The following is a 10,562-nucleotide window of genomic DNA, read 5'->3' as shown; positions in this document are numbered from 1 at the left end:
GTTCGTTTTGCAATCGTAACAACCACTCTAATGCCACCTGCTTCTATCGCCCTCAGCAACCATATCCACACTTTTTCTCTCCACAACCCAATGCCAATTTCTCATATTCACCATATCCAAATCCAAATCCATCTCAACATCACCCTAATCCACCACTTCTCCCTACCCCTCACCCCTCCACTGCCCTCACTTGGTACCCACATACAGGAGCATCTCACCATATCACTCCTAACATTCATTCTATGTCCTCCTATGATGAGTACACTGGTCCTGATCAGGTGCATGTAGGCAATGGTAAGGGATTACATATATCACATATTGGTCATGGTTCTTTTTCCTCTCCCTACTCTTCTCTTTCTTTTCAGTTATCTAACATCTTACACGTTCCTTCTATTTCTAAAAATTTACTTTCCGTACAACAGTTTGCAAAAGATAACAATGTCTTTTTTGAATTTTACCCCTCTTATTTTCTTGTGAAGGATCGAACTACCAAGACCATAGTGTTATCCGGTCCGAGTAAAGGAGGATTATACACTCTCCATTCCAGTCCTTCTCCGTTGTCTGCATCTGTTCACGTAGCCGAGAGCACCACTCTTGATGGCTGGCACAACCGTTTGGGCCATCCCCATTATCGCTTGCTTCGCTCCATGGTGAAGACCAATAATCTACCCTGCAAGTCTGCACATCTTCGTTCCCTTTGTCCCTCATATCAATTAGGCAAGTCTAGTAAGTTGTATTTACCTCCGTCCCATCGTCGCAGTCAGTTTCCATTAGATCTTATTTATAGTGATGTTTGGGGTCCTTCCCCTACCATCTTTGTTAGGACACCGCTACTACATAATTTTTGTTGATGATCAAAGTAAATATATTTGGTTTTATCCATTAATGCGCAAATCTGATGTATTCTCTACTTTCTTACAATTTCAAGCCTTGGTTGAACGGCATTTCTCTCGTACTATTAAATCAATCCAAACTGATTGGGGAGGAGAATTTCGCTCTCTTCCTCAATTTTTTCATAAAATTGGCATTACCCATCGTGTTGCTGCTCCTCAACACCTTCTCCTATGACCGATCCCACTCCAAGCCCCTTTAGCATTAACGACTCTGCACCTGTTCGGATCAGATTACTTACTGACCTCCCCTCATCAGCAAAACCTTCCCTTCCTATGCCTTCCCTTACAACTAGCTCCCTGCAAGACAAAACCTCCCCTGACCCACCTGCCCAACCCACCCGTACACATTCCATGGTACTTCGACCCCGTTCCAACCAGCCATCCGCCCTCACCACCACTATCCTCACCATAGAACCTACTTGCTTTACTCAAGCCTCTAAACACTCTGAGTGGCGTGCTGCAATGACTGAAAAATTTAATGCCTTAATTCACAATGGTACGTGGTCTCTTGTTCCACGTTCATCTCATCAAAAGAATTTGGTCGGGTGTAAATGGGTGTACAGGATCAAGAGAAAAGCTGATGGGTCTCTCGAGCGTTACAAAGCGCGTCTAGTTGCTAAAGGGTTTCATCAGCAACTTGGCCTCGACTACAACGAGACATTCAGTCCGGTTATCAAACCTACCACCATTCGGTCTATTCTAAGTATTGCAATCTCTCAAGGTTGGTCCATCCGACAATTAGATGTTCATAATGCCTTTTTACATGGCAACCTAACAGAAGAAGTCTACATGTCCCAACCGTCAGGGTTTGAGGATCGCGACCATCCAGATTATGTCTGTCATCTCCACAAATCTTTATATGGGTTAAAACAAGCACCCCGTGCCTGGTTTCATCGTCTCTCCCAATTTCTTCTCCGACTAGGGTTTGTTCCCAGCAAAACTGATCCTTCATTATTTATTTTAAGGATGAGGTCTCATGTCCTCTATGTGCTCATCTATGTTGATGATATTTTGGTAACCAGCAATGACTCCAGTCAGATTTCTCTTCTTCTTCAAAAGCTTGCTAAGGAATTTTCTATTAAGGATCTTGGTGATCTCCATTTTTTCTTAGGAATTGAGGTTGTTCGGAACTCTGCTGGATTATTATTATCTCAAAACCGCTACATTAAAGATCTTCTTTTAAAGGCAGGCATGGTTGATTGTAAACCTGTTCAGACCCCAATGGCCATGACAAAGGATTCTGATTCAGGGGGTGCTCCCCATCCGGACCCCACACAGTATCGCTCCATTGTTGGGGCTCTTCAGTATGTTACATTGACACGTCCGGATATTTCCTTTGCAGTGAATAAAGTATGTCAGTTTATGCAGTCTCCTAATACTGATCACTGGATTATGGTCAAACGCATCTTACGATACCTTCAAGCTACAGCTGATCATGGGTTACACATTCGCCGATCCACCTCTCGCTCTCTCCAAGCTTTTTCGGATGCAGATTGGGCGGGTAGTGGGATTGATAGGCGTTCCACTGGAGGCTATGCAATCTTTCTCGGTCCCAACCTCATTTCTTGGGCATCTCGTAAACAGAAAATAGTTGCCCGCTCGTCCACAGAGTCTGAATATAAAGCCTTAGCAGATGCATCAGCTGAACTTATCTGGCTTGAGTCATTATTTCAGGAACTTGGCCATCCCTTACATGGTCCTCCGATTCTATGGTGTGACAATATTGGGGCCACTTATCTGTCGGCCAATCCTGTTTTTCATGCTCGCACGAAGCATGTCGAAATTGATTTTCATTTTGTTTGTGAACGTGTTGCAAGACATCAACTATCTGTTCAGTTCATCTCCACCCAAGATCAGCTTGCCGATATTCTCACCAAGCCCTTGGGTACCTCCCGTTTTAGGTTCCTAAAGGACAAGCTGAAGATTCGTGCTTCCGATTCTTCATCTTGAGGGGGTGTATCAGCACACAATCATTCCAACCCAACATTCTATTTTGGCTTGCAGTCTTATTTGGCTCTTTCCTATGTTTAGCAAGTCAACACATATTCATATTTGGCTGGCACTCCTATTTGGTCTTTCTCTCTTATTTGATCTTTCTCCTTGTTTAGCTATTCTACATTTGGTTTCTCTTTACTTAGTATGTAATCGAGATATTCCTTCTTCTTGTAATTGCTACAATAGCTAGACCTTGTAATCTATATATACTCCTATTGGAGAACAATGAAATATAAGAATTAGAAATTATCCTCAATAAAAATATTACCTTCTTTATGAAAGGAGAAGGAATCGACATTAATGTCAACTACTATAAAGGACATATATTGGAGTAGTCATGACCAGTATAAATCTAGAGGATGGGTCCCTACAGTGCGCCGGTGGCACTGCAGGGTGGCGTCCATCACAAGATGGACGACTGGGCATGAGCGCGGGCCATGTGAAGTGCATCATGCGCGCATCATTTGATGGCTGTCCATCTTATAATGGTGGCCATCGATGTCCTGCAATGCGATGCCTGCACGGCAGGGGATCCATGCTAATAAATGTAAAGGCATTCCGCAAAATCTTGCATTCAAATTATTGGAAGCCAACTGGTTTAATTAGAAGGTACGTACTTTATTTGGACCATGAAAAGTAACAGCCACGGAACAATATTACAAACATATATAAGAAGGAAGACTGACCCTTCACTTTATTTCACAAGCATACATATATAATGGCAAAAGCCGTTCAGAAGCACGATAGATTCGGATATTCAAACAGTCTCTGGGTGGTCAAACAACAGCGTCAAGCCGATATTTCCTAATGGAGACCCCTACAATGGTGAGCCCTTTCTTCCACTCCAGGTGATCAGGGTTGGCTAAACTGAACTTGACCTGGCCATCAGCAGAAGCCACAAACTCTCCACCCTCCACCACTGCCCTGCCCTCCGGTCCGATTTTCAAGGGACGCTCGATCACAATGGGTTTTCCTTTGGGCAGTTGGAGCGTCACCGAGAACCTGGGCTCAAACGCCGGTGGGTTCTTGGAGTACAGCATATAGAAGATCTCATACTTCTTCCCTGGTGTGAGGTGGCTCATCTCGAAAATTCCATTCACCACTAGGTCATGTCCAACCAATAGCTCAGCCACTTCGACTTCGATTCTCGGATCACTGTCAGAAAAACAATTAATCGAAGCAGCAGTCAAAAGGAACCCCCAGTTTTTTTTTTTTTTTTTTTTTCTTTTTGAAAGTCGAAATTTTGTGAGAAAGCTACCTTTCTGACCACGACCACCTCCAAACATCTGGCTCGTCGCTCCCTGAGATATCAAGCGCCCTTGGGTACAGCGTGAAGCTGTAGATGTTGTTTGCTTCCTCTTTCTTCCAATACCCCTGAATTAAATAAGAAAGCTCAGAACTTTTAGTTCCACTCTGCTCCGTGTAGTTTGTATTGATCGATCACAAGAAACACTTACAGTTTTATGATCAAAACCATATGCAAGGCAAAAGAAGAATATAGTAACGGAACTTAATATTGTTGGGGAAAAAAATTCTTAAAAGAAGGAGGGTGTTGCATGTTTTCTATGGACGTTGCTTTTCTAGGCCGAAGAATTAATGGTGAGCCATTCAAGAACAGAACCAAGTCTTGTAGGAATTTAATCTAGGACGACAACATGTACATATGTACCATAATTTTCTATGTATTAAATAACAGTAATATGAGATAGGGGATGAGCATGGAGGCATAGGAATGGAGCATACTATGAACACCCCGGGTCGTACGTTCAGATGGCTGCCGAAAAGCTCCATTGGAAATATGGACGCCATTCTCTCTCTCTCTCGACGCCTTCCTTGTTGGCAACCGAGAGATGAGGTGCCCTTAAATAGCAAAATGGTAGGTTGGATTATTGTTATTATAAGACCATGAAACAAGCAAGTCAGATTTTTCAATTATTATATGCCATGTTCCTATCAAAAAAAAAAAAAAAAAAAAGTTATTATTCAGCCTTTTCCCGATAAAAGGAAATATTATTATATGATCTGTGAAGTCGTCTCTTTAAAGGGGAAAAAAAAACTCAGAGTGGAGGCCTGCAAGTCTGCTTTGAAATTATGATGAAAACCAAAATTAATGTGGTACGCATCCGTTGTACATTAATTGTGCCACAGCCAGGAATTAAGATATGCAGATTTCTACACGATGAACCATCTAAATATTGCTTAAAGATGACTTCCGTTTGTCCTAGTCAATATATAATGGAGAAAAAACAAGAGCTTCTTTAAATTTCCAACTATTAGCGGCAATTGATACTAAAATATATTTTATTTCATGATGTGACACCAAACGGTATTTTTTTTTTGTATCATTGTAATCACTACCACTTAATGTAGTGAAACTGGAAGACATGTAGTAGCGGGGCCTTTCATTAGTGAATGAATAGTATAACAATTAGGGCTGCCAAAATAATGGCCTCAAGCATGCGTAGACCACTTAAAGTCTTAAACAAAAAATTATAGATCCAAGTGCAAGAAAACCACTGTCCCGTTCGAATTTACATATAATCAATAGTTATCTAATGTTTGATTAAACCATTGCTCAGCGATGAGTTCTATCATACATCAAAATTGTCAAATCGATGAGCCGAACATTAAAAAAGAAAGAGAGAGGAACTCTTTTTCTAAATAATAAAAAAAAATTATTTACATAAATAATATAAAATCTAACTTATTTACAAAAATAATATAAAAGGAAAAAACATCATTTTGAATGGCGTTTTCTCCCTACCACGTCATCCTTTTTTTTCCACGTTGGCATTGTCCGAAAAAAAAAAAAAAACACCATTTAAAATGGTATTTTTAAAAACACCATTTTGAATGGCGTTTTTAAAAATGCCATTCAAAATGACGTTTTCTTTTTTTCTCAAAAAAAGAAAAAAATCGAAAAAGAATGTGAAAAAAATAAATTTTAAAATTTTAAATTAATAAATAAATTAAAATTTTAATTTTGAATAAAATTTAAAATATAAAAATTTGAATTTGTAATTCAAATAAAAAAGATAATTTTAGATATTTTTTTTAAATTAATTTTTTTAAAAAAATGTCTAAACAAAAATCTTAAAAATTAATTAACGGGACACCACCTAATAACCGCAGCACCTGACCCTTAACATACTGCTGCACCATCTCCTCTGGTACATCATCCGTAATATGAAAATATCGATAACGATCATTCAAACACTCAATCTTGAGTCGTGAATGATCGAAAAAATATGCGTCGGGCTCAAACCCTAGCAATCGCAAGCACAAAGCCTGCCACTCCGGAATGGTAAGCGTGGGATCAACTCTGGTAACTGGATCGCCATCAACTGGTAGTCCAGTAAGGATGCTGACATCCTGTAAAGTGATGGTCGCCTTACCAAATGGAAGATGAAATGTGTGTGTCTCTGGACGCCATCTCTCAAGCAAAGCAGTAATAAGACCAACGTCCATCTGTATACGACCAATCCGATATACTCCATAAAATCTTAAATATCGTAAATAATCTAACACTCTATGTGGGATGTCCTCTGTCCTCCAGAAGTCAGCATCGGATCATCGTAGACGAAGATGTCTGGGCTCCTGTAATAAAATATAATAATTAGATAACGTACATGACTTTTAAAATAAAAATTTAAATAGTAAATAGGATTGTAATGCTTACGCCGCCATCTAAAATAGTCTGTGATCGATGATGCTCCTGCAATGTAAGAATACTGCTGTCTCGAGGATCAGGATACCGGGGATCGTAAGCCATAATACGCTAATGAATCTAAAATAATGATATTATCATAGATGTATTAAAAAATAAGACACAATATATTTAATTTTTTTTTAAATATAATATTATCACACAATATAATTTAAACACAAAATTCAGTTCATCTTAGGATATTAAACACGTAAATTCAAATACAATCTCACAGAAATATATAAAATAATGATGAAAATAAATCTTCGAAGCCTTTAATTTCGTCCACTGCTTGAAGTTGAAGTATGTTGAAGTATCCTAGGACAATGACGGCGGTCATGATCCTGTTCCCTACAAATGCCACAGTGGTTCTTACTTCTTATTTGTCTATCATCCATCTCATTTTGTAGTCTCGTTGATTTTGGTCTACCATTCTGCTTGGGTCTCAAACGATGATGATCAGAAATATATTTGAACATACGTGTATGCATCCAATAATCTTCATGTGGTAATGGATTAAAATCACCGCTCCAAGCATTCATATATGCTGTAATTGTATATGCATCATCCACAAAACTACTAAAATATATAGCAATTTCTTGACACACAGCTAAAATATGTGAACATGGATATTTGTACATGTTTCGTATTGAAGTATTTCACAAGACGATAAAATATCATTTGAACACAAGCTGTAATTGGCATATTTTTAGCTCCTCGTAAAATACTGTTAAAAATCTCCGACAAATTTATAGTTAAGATACCATAGCACAGGCCATCATCATGTGCCAACATCCACTTCTCTTTTTCTATCTCGGACAACCAGCTCCAAGCCTTTTCATTCACTGTTTTGATCCTACCCATGATAACGTTGAACTTGCGAACTAGATGAGCGCTTCCTGCTTGCCATACTTCTCTTTTCAGCTGCACATTTTTAAAATGAGTGTTGAAATTACTGCAGATATGTCTTAAACAGTATCGATGATAGGCACGTGGTGGACTCCATTTAATAGACTCATCTGCGATGGCATTTAATATATCGGATGCCTGTCAGAAATTAAGCATATTTCATTTCTATCTTTAACGATATGTGTTCTGAGCTGGAAAAGAAACCAACTCCAACTTGCAGTCGTCTCCTCATCCACAATTGCATATGCTAATGGAAATATTCCATTATCTGCATCAATTTCTGTTGCAATTAACATCTTACATTTAAATTTTCCATACAAGTGCATGCCATCAATGCTGATTACAGGATGGCAGTGCGTAAAATCCTGGATAGATGGTTTGAAAGCCCAAAAAATATAATTTAAAACTCGGACATTGGAATTCACAGTTTGAAAAAAATTCCATGAAACAACTGTACTGAGATTTGCATGTTGAAGTACAGCCATATAATAAGGTAATTTAGCATAAGACGACTCCCATTCTTCATAAATATCAACCAATGTCTTCTGCTTTCCACACCATGCTTTCCTGTATGATACTGTATATTGAAATTGATCATTAACGGCTGCCACAATAGCTTCAACTTTAACATCGAGATCTTTCTCAACAATATGTCGGACTAATATGCTAATCATCCTTCCACTGACATGTTTGTGGTTTCGACTCAATCCCGTAAACAAACAAGTATGAGGATCCTCATATTTTGTGATTTGAAAATATCTATGTTTTTTCAATAATGCAGCACGAAGCCTCCATTTACAATGTTGAATATTATCTGATGATGCGCATCGTACGGACCATAATTTCGAATGCGACTGAACTACATTGTATGTCCGATGCTTCATAATGTGATAAAGATCAACAGCTCTCCTTACATAATCTTTACTCTCAAACATTAGACCTTTAGAAAATTCAGTCATCGAGGAGTCTCAAAACTGATTGTCAGAGTTCAATCTTCGACCAGCACTAACACAACCACTATCATCTAAATTTATATCGTTAAAATATTATGGAGGTTCGTGCAAACGAGGTTGAGATTCTTCCACATTAATATTAGCCTGAACATCTTAATCATCATTCACATCTTCACCATCATCATCATTACTGCTACTGTCCTCATCCATCTAACAGTCTTCATCTCCATTTTCATCTGACTCAAAGCCTAGACTATCAGAATTTATTCCACCGACTACCCAATCATCGTTTCCTATATGAGTGTTGTCTCCCACACTTACCACTACTTCTAGCAAAGGAGAAGTCACCATAGCAGAAGACATAGGAGAAGTCACCATAGGACTTAGAATAATTGGACAACTAGGACCGGCAGTAGTGGAATATTGTTCTGCAAAAATGGCTTCAATACTATCGGTTTGCACCATAGGAGTTACGAAAGGTGAGGAAGGCCCAACATTATTGTCCGCTTGAGTTAAAAGCTGACTATGGTATCCAAAGCTTGGTACATCTTCTTTTTCAATATATAATTCTAAAAATCGACATTCTGAATATTTCAAAGGAAAGGTCAGCATTTCTTCGACATCTTCATCGTCATCAATTGGAACCAAGATATATTTACTCTGCATTAACTATCCCGACAGATTAGGAGATTTCCATTTCAATTTTATTTTATATTTTTCTTTGTCTACAGGAATACTGCTGTATAAATGATCCAATAATTCTTGACTGATAATGATGAAGATACTCTAATCATCCGATTTGCAGGGTGACTGTACTGTACACCAGTTTCATCATTCTATATCATGCCATCATAATATAATAGTATACGAACTCAAGTACCGGTCATTTTCTCAGAAAAACCTATGATAAAATCAAAATCAAAATATTTAATATTATTAATTATTTTATCGTTTCAAAAAATTTACATGATACATACATCATATCATCAACAAATAGGTACAGATAGATCCTATCCCATTCGAAAATTGTATTAATTCTATAGATTAATTACATTAATCAAACGATACGCAAAAAGGATCGAAAAAAATTTTGACAGTATTTTCCCTTAGTTCTCCCCACACGACTTAAAATGTGTGAGGAGAACTAAAAAAAATACTGTCCAAAATTTCTCTCGAACCCTCCGTATATCATTCAAATAATGTAATTATTTATAGAATTAAATACAATTCTCAAACTGTCCAAATTGGACAATCAATTGACCAATGTATATATTTAACGGTATCTATACAAAAATATATATTTAAATATATATTTTATACAGATAACGTAGAATATTCTACATTGGTCAATTGACGGGTCTACGTTTTCATGAAATGCAATATATTTTAAAATTTTTAAAATACGATAGAATTGAATTTTAAAATACATCTGAATCTAATGAAATAAAAATAAAAATAAAAAATAATAAAATAAAAAAATAAAAAGATTGAAATAGACGGCCCGTCGCGGGGGCCGTCACGGAGCCACCGTCGGGAACCGTCACAGAGCGACCGTCGGAGCCCGATGGGGTCCGCCGCCATTGCGGCCCATCGCGTGGGACCTGTCGTATCCCACCGTCGGAGAAGGGGAGGGTCGGGGTCCGCCACAGGGGACCGCCGCCGCGCCACGGTGGGGCCCGCCTTCCCGGCCCCCCCGATGGGGCCCGCCGCCCGACCCCCACAGGGCTGCCGTCGGGGCCCGCCGCCGGAGAAGGGGAGGGTCGGGGCTTGCCACAGGGGCCGCCACCGGGCCCTGATGGGGCCCGCAGCCCCCCCGACGGGGCCCGCCTTCGGGACCCGCTGCCTTCGGGGCCCGCTGCCGTCGCCATCGTCGGGGCCCACCGCCGACCGTCTATCGCCGACGACCAAGGAAAAAGAGGGAGAGAGAGAGGAAGAGAGAGAGAGAGAGGGAGAGTAGGGGTCGGGGATCGTCGCCGGCCGTCTGTCGCAGGCGGCCAAGGAAAAAGAGGGAGAGAGAGAGGAAGAGAGAGAGAGAAAGAGGGAGAGGAGGGGGCCAGGCCCCGCCGTCGGGGCGCAGGGCTCGCCGTCGGGGCGTGCGGCCCGCCA

At 39.8% G+C, this 10,562-nt stretch overlaps 1 protein-coding gene across 1 annotated transcript; it reads right to left on the bottom strand.

Moving 5' to 3' along the window:
* Positions 1-3,485: 3,485 nt before the first annotated feature.
* On the bottom strand, positions 3,486-4,768 carry LOC105036413 (protein PHLOEM PROTEIN 2-LIKE A1). Its single transcript, XM_010912178.4, has 3 exons — positions 4,632-4,768; positions 4,147-4,262; positions 3,486-4,043 (listed from the first exon to the last, which is right to left on the bottom strand). The coding sequence occupies exons 1-3, from the start codon at positions 4,695-4,697 to the stop codon at positions 3,665-3,667; spliced, it is 561 nt and encodes a 186-aa protein (XP_010910480.1). The 5' UTR covers positions 4,698-4,768; the 3' UTR covers positions 3,486-3,664.
* Positions 4,769-10,562: the final 5,794 nt, after the last annotated feature.

Source organism: Elaeis guineensis, chromosome 10 (genome assembly GCF_000442705.2).
Source record: "Elaeis guineensis isolate ETL-2024a chromosome 10, EG11, whole genome shotgun sequence".
NCBI classification, from domain to species: Eukaryota; Viridiplantae; Streptophyta; class Magnoliopsida; order Arecales; family Arecaceae; genus Elaeis; species Elaeis guineensis.
This window is presented reverse-complemented; position numbering and strand designations above follow the sequence as displayed.